Raw genomic sequence first — 15,008 nt, 5'->3', positions numbered from 1 at the left:
GAGGTGCCTTGTTTACAAACTCAAAATGCAGCAGTCATTTAAACATCTAAAACCAGTTTAAAAGCAGCAGGGAAGGCTGCTGCCAGGGACACTGTAAAAGACTGTCATCAGAGGTCCCATGTGGGCTTGGATTATTGCAGCCTGTTGTGCTCCATTTCATACTTGTATTCTAAGTCCTGATGTGCCATGTAACTTCCAATCTTGGAGAAAGGCTTATTTAGCTTTCAGCATCTCTTTTCTGTAAGGCAGCAGGATGACACTGCTGCTGCTGTGTGCAGCCTTACACACACACTTCCTAGAGCTTGAGAAGACTGTAGAATTTGCCTCTGGAGGCACAAAGCTCAAGTAAATTCCTTATTTCCAAGTAACTTGCAGTTTGAAGCAGGAGGGAAATTTTCTCAATACTTAGGAGAAACCGTGGGTCTAAGCTGTACCAGGACAGACCTAACACCCCTTTTTTAGGGCTCCTCTCTGAGCCTATAAGAGATTTGTAAGAAAGCATGTAAACACACTTTAAAGGAAACATTTGATGACATCTCACTGGAGTTCTTCCCCAGCCACCAGTGGTGACTAAGTCAAGGTTTTGTGCAGTCAGGGGTGCTGTGCTGTCTGTGTTCCCCAGCAGGGTTTCCACGGGTGAGCTGTGCCCGCGGTGCCCCGGAGCGCGCGCGGCGTTGGGTCACGGCAGTCGGCTGACACCGCCCGTGTTTCTCCTCAGTGGGTGTCTCTGAGTCACTGTTGTAACGGTACACAGCTTTTTAGGCTAAAATTATTTAACCATCTGCCAAGCCATAAAAATGCAGCGACTCTGTTCACTTGCAGCTCCTCGCTGCTTGCAGATGGCACGGTGTGGTACGGAGCGATGACACACGCGGCGCCGACAAGATCCTCTGGAGGTAGCCAGCCCACCAGCAGCCCTGAAACATCTTCTTGCCTTTTAGGTGAACAAGGCTTTGAAGCAGAAGTCTGATATAGAGCACTACCGCAACAAGCTGCGCCTGAAAGCCAAGAGGAAAGGGTACTATGATTTCCCACAGGTTGATAATAGCAAGGCGTTGACAGACAGAAAAAGGATGTATGAGAAAAACCAGAAAGAACTTGACCACATTTTGGATCCAGATGCAGATGTCTCATCTCCTTTTGCTGAGCCTAAGAACAGGTGAGACTTTTTATTTGCAGTTCTTCATCTGGGAGGAGAGTTGATGCCCTGGGAGTCAGAGGGGCTGTTTTAATGAGCCAAGTGTTCATTATATGGTCACTGGTCCCTTCTGCTTTATGAAGAAAATTCATACAGCCTATGAAAAGCATGTCCTCTGGTAAAGGTGCAGTGTGGCTAAAAAAAAAAAACAAATGGAAAGAAAAACAAAATAAGGGAAGGGACTGTTGCAAGTTCTTGTGAGCCATTCTGAAAGGTAAACAGAAAAAGTGGTAGTAATGTTATTGGTGATACTCAGAGCAGACTTTAGGCAGGAAGTTAGCATCTGAATTGGGTCTTTTTCAAAATACAGTGGTGTTAGTATTTTGTCATTATTTTAATCTGAATGCAACTATTGCAGTGGGCATGAGCTAGAACCAGTGCGTTGTCCATGTAAGTCCTGCAGTGATAGTATCTGTAAGATGTTGTGTGTGCCTGTTATTGGTGATCATCCTGTGCCTTTAACTGAGAAATTCAACATTTGCTCCTCTGTCACGTGAAGCTGGCACATTGTATAACATTACCAATGTTTGATTAACACTTCCCTGTCTCCTGAGGATGGCATATGAGTAGCATTCCAAACCCCGATTTAGAAATGAGGGGGGAGTGCAGGTGCTGGTTGTGCCTGAGCTGCTGGGTGGGTGCTCTGTTGCTGGTGCTCTCTGAAACACAAGCTGGCACATTGGAAAGAGGAGATCACAGCAGTCCTGCCCCAGGAACGGCACAGGGTGCAGATTCCTCTTCCTTGGAAGTTCTGGAGGTGTGAAGGATGATAAAAGAGTGTGTTTGCCATTACACCTTGCACAGGAGGGCTCTGCTTCTTACTATAATCAGGGACTAACATCAAGTGATTCAGGAGAGAAAAAGGGACACTGAAGCACCTTTCCTTTGGAAATGGCCCTCCGACCTGGAGATGCAATCTCCTGGAAAGCTCAGACCAAAATTTTCCTCTGAGTGCAAATTGTCTGCATGGCTGGTGACACAGGCACTGCACACAGTGCAACTGCAGCAATTACCCTCGGGGCACAGGGATGAAAGAGACTGTAATGGGAACCACAAAAGCACTGCTGGCTCAGCATATGGGGGAAGGCTGAGATCAGATGTGTTTCTGTAGTCCCAGAGTTCAGTGGCTGAGGGACACTGCTCTGGAAGAGCTGTTTGCCAGGGCTGCACTGGTCCGTGAGGAGAAAAGATGCTGACTCAGGTGTATGTTCTGTTCGTGCTGGATGTCCTGGGGCAGCATTTCCTTGTGCAGTTTTCCAGTTTATTGTGCACTGAGAAGGTAAGAAATGGAGCTTTCCTACCGTGAGAGCCCTGCTCTGCACACTCTGTCCAGGAGGTACAGACAGAGCACTGGGAAACACTTGTTGAGGAATGCATTTAGTCCAGAGAGCTGGAAAATTCCCTCAACACACTGGAGTGGCTGTGACTGGTTGAGGCATTAATTTGGACGTTCATTATGTGTCACATGGCTCTCAGGAGATGTTTAAAACCTTAACCTGGAGCTTTAACACCACCACACTTTGTGGCTTTTTGTTAAATACACTGCTGTTTGTTTGTTCACGTGGCAGTGTGTGGGAAGATCCCACACATCTTTTCCTGCGTGTTTTCCAGTGTGTTGTGTAAATCTGTCACAGTCTGTTTGAGACAGTGGTCTCTGGCACGATAGAAAGTGTTAGGAGGCAGGAAAACTCCTGTGCAAGAGCAATTCCAAAGTCTAGCTGCACCATAAAAGGCTGGCTGCTGGACTTGTTAAATATATTATCTGTATGAGGAGACAGAACCACTTGTGATGCAATTTCTGTGAAGACACAGAACACTTAATGAACTCTACAGATGCTGCAAATGTTTACAAACAAACCAGTTCTGAATTCTGTGCTAAAATTTCCATATTAAGACCTGGAAGTGAATTTGATATTCTGCAACACGCATGACAATTATTGTCCTTATTTTTCTAACAAAAATAAGATGACTAAAATTCCATCTTGTAAGATGGCTAAAATTTGTCCACTGCTGGAGGAAAGCCTTGAAAAATACTACAAGGTAATGTGAGGTTTGGTTATTGATAGATTAATAAATGCAATTGCATTTCTGTACTGTAATGAAATTGCTTTAAAAGCAATATGGGTAAGCATCTAATTGAAAAAAAATTATTTCTATCTTTTTCTGTTTTGAATCATTGTTACAGCAATTAAAACTTGAAAAATTGCAAATTTTAAAATGATATCACTAAAAACTAAGTCAAAGATTTCAAAGTTTCTAGGGAAAAGGTCTATTCTCCTCTTTTCTCTTTTGTATATATTCCTCTCAATTAAGTCCCATTGTTACAGCACTTCCAAAACACATCAGAAAATAGGGATGCAGTTGATTACTCAAGGTTACCTTTATATTTCAGATTAATTCAAAATTGTATTTAAAAGTGATTTACAAAACATTGCTGCTAAATGATTTGAGTTTTTTTCAGAACAAAGAGCTTTGTGCTCTTGGTATCTTTCAGTCATAATCCTCATGTTTTAAAACACTCCAGCTGTGTTCCCAGAGGGCACTTCCTAACCCATTTGAATGCCAGTTGTTCCTGTTCATACCTCCTTTCTCATTAGTAGAGATCTCTTAAATGAGGTAATTGGCAATCTCAAGGTAATTTTTAAGAGCCTACTGATGATATGCACTATTCTTGGATTTTCTTTAATAGTTTGTAATCAGGTCAAGAATCTGCATGTTTTATAGAGCTGTATATTCGAATCCCTTAGAAAATATATCACAATTGCCTCAACTAAGTATTTATGGACATACTGTAAAACATGACATTTTAGAGATCTTTGATGTAAGAAGATGAAGATTGTCAGATCAGATTACCCTGTGCATAATCTGTTTTCTGGTAATATCAATGGTATAGTCAGAGAACGACTACACAGGAAGAAAGAATTTATTCAATATAATTTTTGTAGGGGAAACTTATGCCAAAACTCTGCTTGTCTTCTGTTGTGGCAGTGCACTTGGGACTTTCCAACACAAGCATGATGATTTGTGATCAAAGGTCACACAGAAGTTTTGGAAAGTTGCCTTAAAACTAAGTACATGCCCGAGTAATTTTTTAAATCAGAAGCGTGAAATTGATTTTTTTCCCCCCCTACCTTTTATCCTGTCTGATCATGTAAATGTCCTACTTTCTGCATTTCTGCAAATCAGTTTCTGATGCTCTGATCTGTCAAGGAAAAAAGTGCTGTTAACAAGATCTGGAATAACGGAAGAATTATTTATCAGTGAATTAATTTGGACTGTCTTGTCTGTTCTTTTCATTGATGGTTCTTGAGAAGTTCAACCATGAAGAGACTTGAAAGTGTGACTTCAGACATAATAGTGCAACTTGTCTTACTTCACTATGAGCACTGGCAGGTCCCCTGTGTAAAATAAGCAGCACAGGGACGTGTTAGATGACCTGATCTAATTTTAATATTCTGAATGGAGTAATTGCACAAGGCAGAAAAACAGCATGGCTAGGCAAAGATAACTTTGTATCAGGCTCTAGCAGTGTAATTACTGTGTTAATAAATGAAGCTGGCATGCCATTATTTCATCTCTTACTGATCTACTTCAGAGCCAGTGCTTCTCTGGAGTGTGCAACAAAATGAGTAATGGCCAGATACAGTGTGAGAACAACACATAAACTCTGTGGGTGTAGAAATAGCCTTCTTAAAAGATGCAGCTTGATGAAGCATAAAGTTCCTGTACCACCATTTGGCCAGGCCTCCTGCAGATATGTACAGATATGCTCTGCATTTCACACAGGGATGCTGCATTTGTTTTTACATAACCAGCAACAGGGGCAGAAATGGTTTTGCTGGAGGGATTACTGGGGATTTTGGATATTCAGTTTTATTCTGCCTTTCTATCGTGTTTGCTTCCCCTTGGTTTGGAGCACCCAGCAGTGGAAAGCCAATGCCCAGGGATGAGCAGCACTTGGTCTCAGTGGAGCAGCTGAATTCCAGGAAGCACAGCTCTCTGAGAAAGCTGTGGCCAGTTACCAATCTGGCTATTTAAAACCAGCATCCTGCAAGCAGTTTCCTCCCACTGCTGTGTCTCTTCCTGTTCCCTTTGCTGGGGGTTTGTTTCAGTGGAGCTTTTTTCTGCTTCTCTCTCATTGCTCAAGATCAGCAGCAACCAAAATCTCCACTCCCCATCTGTGTGTGTGGGAGAGGCTGTTGTTTTTTTATATGTGTTTTTAAAATGCATTTGAATCATATGAGCTGTAGTTAAAAGAGTCCTGATATCTTCTTGGGACATATTCCATCTTGGGACATATTCTGATAAGCTCCCACCTACAATGTCCATGTCTATCATGTAACTTTTTTTTCCTTAAACCTTAAAAAACAATTAATCATCTCTTAGTAAGGTTACTGATTTCTAGCACTTCATATATGTAGAAAGAATATCCTGTAACAAAGTGGCATTTTTACGAACATCATAATTTTAGAATAAAGGTGAGTATTGACAGCTAGTTCCTGTCATTAATTTTTTTTTTTTCATTTTACTGTTTTCTCATTTCATGTTTTCCAGGCAGCCACTGAAGAACTCGGTGTACAGGAGCAGGCAGTCCCTGAACAGTCCCAGCCCAGGGGAGACTGAGATGGATCTTCTGGTGACTCGAGAAAGGCCTAGACGTGGCATCAGAAACAGTGGATATGATGTAAGTTTATTGGGAAACTCTTCACTTCCTCCTGAACCCAGGGAACTATTGATAAGCCACAAGACAGATTGCCATGAGATATTTGGTGTTACAGGAGTTTATGTGAGCTCAGACTCCTTCATGTATTTTATCACTCTACATCATTTTACAGTCTGAGGTGCAATCAAAGCGTTTGCCCAAACCCCATTATTTGCCAAAGTATTAAATCTTGAATTTAGATAGTTCTTCTAAATGTGTGGCTACTTGCCAGTGAGCTTTTTTCATTGCAATTAAAATCCTCTGTTTGTTCTGAAGAACAGCCTGGAGCTGCTCTCTTGATTCAGAAGAATGAGCAGCCAGCTTCTGGGATTTTCACCTAAGTCCCAATGTCAGTGTTTTGTGGAAATCCCCTGGGGACAAGTATTGTCCTCCTGCTCCCATCAGAACTGGGAAGGTTTTGTGTAGGTAAATGTCAAACCCATTCAGAGGAGAGCTGCTTTATGGTCCAAGGAGCTCATGCAGCCAGCACAAGGCAGAGGGGTTGTGTTGTGCAGTCTGAACAAACACTGGGTGCAAGCTGACACCGTGTGAACCCCGAAGGAGAATTAAAAATAGTCCCCACACTGGGGCAATGTCGAGTTTTTCAATTCTTTGTCATGTGTACAAGCTACTGTAGCTCAACCAGCCCTGAAGATCAGTCCCTAGAAGTTTACCTGTGCTTGCCCATCCTCTAAATATTCTAGGTGAAAAACACTTTTTGGTGGGGGATGTTTCATTGTCAACCCTTTCTCTGCCAGGAATGTGTTTTTAGCAAGGTGGAAGAAAGTACCAAATGTGGGGGGTTGTGCTCAGGGAAGTTTAAACCTTAAACAGAATCCTTCAGGACGTGTTGTAGTTGTCAGATTTCCAAAATGATTCCCTGCATTTGGCCACTTCCCATCAGACTGCAGGGTCATGTGGGGCCGTGTGAGTGGGCTGACTGCTACACTGCTTTCTGAGGAATTAGGATCCCAATACTATGCTAATAAAAACTGTTTTTTCACAGGGGATATTTCCCTGGAAATCAATGTTGAAAACATTCTGAAAACATTCATGGCATCAGATTTTAAAAATGTATTTCAATATATTGTGTATGCTATATATAAAACATATTTTAAAGTAAATTTGTTAAAAACCTTGAAAGTAGATTAATGAGCTTATGCAGATTCTGAAGTGTCCACAGGGTAATTATAAACTCTGAGATATGTGCACATCACAGAAAAAATTCCTTTTGCCTCGCCTTTGGTGCTGCAGTTGGGCGACCTGTGTCTGGCACAGTGCTTTACTGATAAAGTTACATAAAATCCCTGTGCCCAATGACTGCAGACTCACTGCAGTGCACCTCTCCCAGCTCTGAATGCATTCCCCATCTGAAAGCACAGCAATGCCACCGGGAAAATGGGACAGGATATTGAGATTCAGCTGCCAAGGCTGAGCCTGCAGCGTGGGCTGGTCCCCACTCGTGCTGGAGCTGTGTGTGACATCTCCCAGGATACCCAGTGATGGCTGCAGCCACGGGATCCATGGATCTCACCTGCTACAGCACCTCTGGAAACCTCACCTGTGCACGTGGGTCAGAAAGGGCTGCTCTGAGTGCCCTGTGCCCTTTCTGTTTCGTGCAGCAACACCTGGTACCATTCTTGACATCTGATTTGTCATATTGAGTGTTCCAGCCTTCTCAGACTGCTGCTAGCCTCTTCCTCCCAGCATGGTGTTTAGCAGCAAGTCCTGCCAAAGAATAGTGGAATTTGCATTTTATAAGCAGTGCCAAATAATTCAATTTATGAATCAAATAGTTCATATTGCCTTCCTGTTGTGAGACTTTTTTACAGCATAAAAAATTCTGGGGGGAATGTGAGGTGTTACCAATATACCCAGGTTATGTGTTGAGGTTTTTCTTCCCAAAGATAATAATGCTTTTATTTTTAAAGAAATAAATTGAGATTTCCCAGATTCTTTAAGAAAACTGCTTAAGAATTCCTCAGTCATGTGCACAACCACAAGTTTTCCTTTCAATAACAAATTTCTAAATGGTTTTCTAAAATACTTCATTCATACTTTTCTAAAAATACTTCATTCTCTATAATTACATTTTTTGTGATACTTCTCTGAACCATGTTTCTGTTTCTCAGGGCTAAAAACTGGTAAGGAGAGGAGGATAAAGATATAATATTCTATATTTGTCCATATGGAATATATATGTATTATGGAGTGTACATTCTATTGTTTGATGTTCTCAGTATATTATTTGCCTTTATAGTGTCTTTTATAAATGAACTATTATTGAACAGTACCTAGCTTTCCATTTTAAACAATCACAACAGGTTTTGCTATCATCACCTTCAACTAAGAATTAGATTAAGGAGACTTTATTAACATGTTTATTATTTTTCACAAGTTTGTGAACAACTGTGTGTAGAGTAAATGCCATAATGAAAGACTCTAGAACCTCTAGACTGCTCTAATGAAATTTATACAAGAGCAGAAAATCTTTAGGCTGTTTTTGGTATGGAAGAAAATGACCTTGTTATACATGTCTAAGAGATCAGTATACAAAATAATTCACGGGCATAATTTTGTTGATATAGCTAAATTAATGCAATGCATCCCAAAGCTTATAGATTAACGCTCACACAAAGAATTTTACTGATAAAGTTGCAGCAGCAGAATTATTCGAGAGGTGTATAAAGTCAGTCTCTCACTGCAGGGGTTTTTTTGCCCTCTTCATGTACTTTTAGTTCTTTCTATTACAGTAACTGTGTATGATTTTATGTAATGGTTGCATTAACATGTAGTGGCCTCTATTTATGATAGCTACAAATTTCAGTTGATAGGATAGCAAATGGCATACCTCAGAAAGTGGTAGAATGAATTGAAATAGATTTTAAAGTATGAGGAAAAGAAATGATTATTACCCTCCTCCAAAATCTTCACGTGAGCTTTAATATTAATAAATCAAAGCTGCTTTAATGTTGGCTGTGAATATCCATCTTGTATGCATGTGATATATTTTAAACATTCTGTGGAGGTCTAATGGCTTCACCAGTGAGTTGTAGAAGAAAACCTGATTTATTTCAGCATTGGGTACTAATAGCTCTATGTGGGGTTCCACTCTCATTTTTGCTGGCATGAGCAAATAGAAGAACCATGGTTATTAATCATCAAGTCAGGATATTATGATTTCAGAGTCTCTTTGGCTGCACTTACACAAACTAGCATTGCATTTTACAGTCAGCCTTCTAAAATGTGTCTGATTTTTATTTATTGTAGCAACAGAAACGACAATGGAATCAAAATGAAGGAATAAAATTAAGGAAGAGTATTTAGTTGAAGATTTCTTACGAAGTTTTTCTGTTTAAGGTCATATAGTGCAGTTGCATTCCTCCTCTCCCAATCTGATGTGTGTGCCATGTGGGAAGCCTGAATTTGTGTTTGTGGTTTTGAATTTAGATAATATACTGTATAACCACAACTATGTAAATTATGGTTAAATTCTAATGTGCAAACATTTATTTTTTTATCTTAATTACTGCAATACTTTCATTAAATACGAAATATAGTATACTTAAAACAGAGAGAGCAAATTATTTTTTTTACTTAGATTTACTATCAGTGTGACTCTTTCCTGAGTGGCTGATGACAGAAGAAGAAAACCACTTTGATATTTCCCTCCAAGAAGGATTAAAATGTTATTTTCTGAGTGTCCTATAGCTTGCAAAGCTTGGGGGCACAGTTGCTTATCTATTCAGGTGTAGAAAAGCATTGTTACAGGGGAAAAAAATGCCACACTAGGAGCTAGAGAACACTGAAATGATCAGGATAGTGCTGGAATTTTTAACAAGAACATCCTGTTGTATTCTTTTATTTGTGGCTATTTTAAGCACTAGCACAGTCTCTAACCACATGCTATGTATAGAAGGAGGCACATATCCTATTGCTCATCCCAGTTATCCTGGCATAGTCAATGCATTTTACAGGTATTTAAAGAATTATAAGGAATCAGTTGCTGGTTTAAAACATATATTTAAAAAAACTCCGGGCTGTAAAACTGATCTTACAAAGTACAAATGAATTGTGTTATTCCACTCTCAACTTCTTGCAATGTGATGGTTGTTTTCTGTCATGGAGTTACAGCCAAAAAAAAAAAACCTCATGGAGGTGATTTCTGTTTGTAGCCATGTGTAGAGCAGGACTCACCCGAGGTGTAACCCCTCAAGCCAAGCTGCCCAGGCACTGTCTGCTCATTGGAGAATGTGCATCATTCCTGTCCCCAGGTTCACTTTGTATAAACACCTGCAGCTCCTGTTTGGGGGCTGGGTAAGACCCCTGAGCTGGGCCAGGGTGTTCTCTGCAAAATACAGGACTGGATTTGTGGTGTCACTGTTAAGAAGTTCAGAAAAACTCCTAAAATTTAGTTCTTCAGAAATCTTAATGTGAGAGCATGAACAAAGGAGTTTCAGTCTCTCTGGCTGTAATAAGCTGTCCCTTGTAAGGGGTCCCTCACAGTGATGGCATTATTTAGGGAACCCTACTCTTCCTGCCACAGTTACACTGCCATTGATACCACAACTAAGACAAGAATTCAAACCTTAATTCTAATTGTTTTTAAGTGAGTCATTGACAGTTTAATCTGCTACAGAGTAGCACAACTCTGATACTTTTCCCAGCAAGCAATGTAGAATATAAAAGGCTATTATGCCTCCCTGCATCACATAATTTCTTTCCAATATTCACTGAGAGTCTATATTGTCACAATTCCCGATTTGTACGTGTTACACCTGTGTTTGAGAATGCTGAAGCAGCACAAATGCTGTTGATTTACTAAAATATGGGTGTTGATCTAATACTGATACCCAACGGTGATGGACAAAAGCCTCTCTGAGTTGAGAGTTAGAAAGTGAATGTTTAATCCAGCGCTGGGCAGCTGTGTGGGATAATTCCCTAAAATGCACTGCGAAATCACAAGTGATCACAGAGTCTATTTATTTACAAAAGTTTTGAATGATTACATATTCATAACACCAGCACATCCCATTCCCTGCTTCCTTAGCTTAAAAGGCTACTAACCATGCGTGGTTTGTTTTCTCAATTGAGTCTGTGGTCTTTTTTATGGGGAGGGGTCATGAAAAGAGGAAGTAAGGTGAGTCTTCCTCACCTAGAACTTTCAGCCCCTCCCATAGATGACAATACAAATGAGCTCTGGGAGATCTCCAGTTTACTCCCTTCATGACTTTTGAATTGGTTTCGAGATACAAAAGATTTACAATTGTTTGTGTTTCTTTAGATCTATTTATCAGTTTCTCCTTTTCTCATTGCAAACCCAGCTGAGCAAACATAGAGATGACAAGCAATTAGTCACTTAAATTCGAGATAACTATCTCAAGTCCGGTTTCTTTTAACTGACTATGAACTCTTAATTATTTCCAGCAAGGCCTATCTACCTATCTGCTTTAATTCTAGCGAATCTATCTTTTAGCTAAAATCTTGATTTTTCTAAAATTATTGTCTCACTGTGCTGTAAAGCCGTTGACATATACTTTTATTACCCCCCTCATCAGACAGAGCCTGAAATCATGGAAGAAACAAACGTGGACCACATCAACGAGCCATGGAATTACGGCCGAGTGTCTCACTGTGTTGTAAAGACTTTAAAAAATACTTTTATTACCCCCCTCATCAGACAGAGCCTGAAATCATAGAAGAAACAAACGTGGACCACATCAACGAGCCATGGAATTACGGCCAGGTGTCTCACTGTGCTGTAAAGCCTTTAACAAATACCATTATCCCTCCCCACCAGACTGAGCCTGAAATCACAGACAAAACAAACGTGGACCACATCAATGAGCCACGGAATTACAGCCAGGTGTCTCACTGTACTGTAAAACTAACAAATACTTTTATTCCCTCCCCACCAGACTGAGCCTGAAATCATAGAAAAAACAAACGTGGACCGTGTCAACGAGCCGTGGAGTTACGGCCGCGTGTCTCACTGTGCTGTAAAACCTTTAACAAAAAAAATACATTTATTCCTCCCCACCAGACTGAACCTGAAATCATGGAAGAAACAAATGTAGACCACATCAATGAGCCACGGAATTATGGCCGAGTGTCTCACTGTGTTGTAAAACTTTTAACAAATACTTTCATTCCTCCCCACCAGACCGAGCCTGAAATCATAGAAGAAACAAACGTGGACCGCGTCAACGAGCCGCGGGGTTACGGCCGGGCGCGGCAGGCCAAGGGGCACTCGGAGACGTCGACGCTGAGCTCGCAGCCGTCCATCGACGAGGTGCGGCAGCAGATGCACATGCTGCTGGAGGAGGCCTTCAGCCTGGCCTCCGCTGGCCACGGGGGCCAGCCCCGGCAGGACGCCTACGGCTCGGCCCCGCACCTGCCCTACTCCGAGGTGGTGACCAGCGCCCCGGGCACCATGAGCCGGCCGCGGGCGGGCGTGCAGTGGGTGCCCACCTACAGGCCGGACATGTACCAGTACAGCCTGCCTAGGCCCGTAAGTGCGGCTGCTCGTTCTGAAGGCACAAGGGTGTTTCTATGCTGGGCCTCGTGTTTTTATTAAATAGTCCCATCTATGTGTGTAAAAGCAGATGTTGACAGAGAATAAGTGTGTGTAGGGTGGTGAATATATATATATGTATATATATAATGTATATATGTATGTGTACATATATATATATACATATGTGCTTGCTGTGTGTGAAAAACGAGGTTCACTTTCCTGGTGGATTTTAAAAGGTTTCATAAAAGACAGTAAGAGACAAACAATAAAGCAAAAGGTTATAATGGCTGGGTGCTTGGCATTCAGCCAAGAGCACTCCTGCTGCTTTGGAGACACCCCTTAAATTCATCATCCTGTTGCATATTCATAGACCCATCATACATTTTCTATAAACTATTTTCCATATTCCAGGAACTGTTTTACATGGCCACTTCTTGAGTCTGCCTTTTTAGAGCATGTGTGTTTTTTGGTTTTAATTTATTTTTCTTATCAGTCTTAATTTGGGCTGTGGTCTTTAATGTCTGCAGATGGTCAGTGCTGGTAGCTGGTATATCAGTATGGCTGTTCACTGGGTGTTATCCAACCAAGCAGGTAGCTCACTTTATATAAAGACATTTTATTAGCTTATGCTACTCCTAAAGAAAACTATATCTTGAAACCATTTCAACACCACACATAGAGCATCCACCCTAATATTTGCAAAAAGCCAATACCATAATATGTATTTATAACATTGACTAGACACCAACCTAGACTTTGCAGTTGGAAGGATGAGTGAGCCACAGCATGAAAGACTCAGTATCTGTTTTAGCAGCAAGGCTGTCCTTGTCTAAGTTGCACTAAGAATTAAAAAAATAGGCTACAGGTTGTTCAACAGATCCCAAACCTGTCTGTACATCTCCTTCTACTCAGTGAATGCATATTAGGAGGTAATGTGGTTTTCTGGAAGAATTATGGTGATAGTTAGAGAAGACCAACATTTCTGCATCATTGGAGAGGTTCACCACTGCAGAGCAACCTGAAATGTGGGCTGTTATTGGTAGTCTTGCACTTACAGCTATTGGCTTGGGTCTCTAGAGGAGAAATCTAGAGAAGATTTAAGTCCACAGGTCTCTTAGTTGACCTTATACCTCACTTTATCTTTCAATTTCTAGCCTCAAGCAGCAGCTAACACGTCCTCACCTCGCAGAAGTAATATGTGAATTAGGAACTTAAACCCAAGGGTGGAAATTGTTAATGGAATTTTGTAGGTGTCTAGACAGAAGTGATATGAGCACTGTGCACACCCTCACATGTGAAACTGCCCCTGAATTCCCACATATGGTGATGTGAAACTCAACCATATATTTTCTTTTATGTCAGATACAAATCTAAACCAGAGGTGGTTGCTTTCAGATAAGAAATAGCCCATCTTACAATACCGGTGTGATAAATTGTTCATTTTAAGGCTTTTTTTTGGTCAGATTTTTTTTTTTAAAGAATGTATTTCAAATTGAGTCCCTAACTCTGGCTAGAATAAGAAGATAATGCAGAAAAATGTCCTCAGTTCAAAATAACCATTACCATGACTTCCGTCCATGACAATAAAAAATACATTAAGGGATGCTGCTTCTGAACTATTCTGAACATAGCTGAAAGCCAGTGGCACTGCCTGCAAAGGTTCAGGTTGATCCTATTTAAATCATGCTAAAGGTTATTTCTGGCACTTTGAAATTGGTCTGATGGAATTTGTACAGTATATAATCATATTTTATGGTTAGAATTCGATTAAAAGCTTAAGAGACAGCTAATGGGGAATCAAATTACCTCGACATTTCAAAGAATCTTTCTACAATGAAATTTAAAATATTATATGGTGAGAGGATTTAAAAAAATATAATAGCCACCCTTTTTATGGTGAATGATTCACTTTTGTCTTTCTAAGACTTATAACTCTCCTAAATCATCTGGGTGTTTGGGACCTTTTGCTTATCTTTCTGGCATTCTGAAGACAGAGTTAAATTCCCTGAAGCCAGTTGATTGTCACAGATTGGGATAGGCACAGACTCCTGGGCTTTGGATATGGGCTGGTAATTCATCATTTTCTTCATATCAGTTTCATGAATATGCACCGTGCTCCAACCACCCCATTTTCTGGTTTGTTCTCATGGGGGGTGGAGGGTTGGAATTGAAAATATCCCCAGCTTTGGGGATGAGAGGCACCTGTGCACTGCAATGATTGTTACCTCTGTAAGCCAAGAATTAGTCTTTTTTGCCCTTTCTTAAAATTCAATTCTTAGTGGCAATTAAAAGTCAACATCATCAGTGCTGTGACGATTCAAAACACTGAGCATTTTGAAAATGAAAATTCAATCTTTGAAAATTCAAGAGCATTTTTTCTGCTTAGATGGAACAAGTGCAGAAGGGTCCAGAGCCACTCTTTAGTTCTGTGTTTCTTCAGATGTCCTCCAACTTGTGGATCTTTGATTTTTTGTAGTCAACTTCTTGGCTAGTCCCACCATCAAACATTTGTGTATCGTTCCATTGTGCACACATCTTTTTTTTTCCTTTTCCATTTTCTTTTCCCTTTTGAGGCCTTCTGTGTGTTTTTT

The 15,008-nt window shown here is 40.7% G+C and overlaps 1 protein-coding gene across 1 annotated transcript in view; it reads left to right on the top strand.

Annotated features, from left to right (window-relative positions):
• KIAA1549L (KIAA1549 like) overlaps window positions 1–15,008 on the top strand; it is a 129,260-nt gene that overhangs the window by 92,705 nt on the left and 21,547 nt on the right. The window contains exons 15-17 of the mRNA XM_088175743.1: window positions 942–1,159; window positions 5,753–5,882; window positions 12,064–12,411. Coding sequence (XP_088031869.1) covers window positions 942–1,159; window positions 5,753–5,882; window positions 12,064–12,411 — 696 coding nt within the window. The remainder of the gene's footprint in view (window positions 1–941; window positions 1,160–5,752; window positions 5,883–12,063; window positions 12,412–15,008) is intronic.

Source organism: Sturnus vulgaris, chromosome 18 (genome assembly GCF_052056855.1).
Source record: "Sturnus vulgaris isolate bStuVul1 chromosome 18, bStuVul1.hap1, whole genome shotgun sequence".
Classification (NCBI taxonomy): domain Eukaryota; kingdom Metazoa; phylum Chordata; class Aves; order Passeriformes; family Sturnidae; genus Sturnus; species Sturnus vulgaris.
Note: the sequence above shows the minus strand (reverse complement) of the source record. Positions and strands in the feature narration are given on the sequence as shown.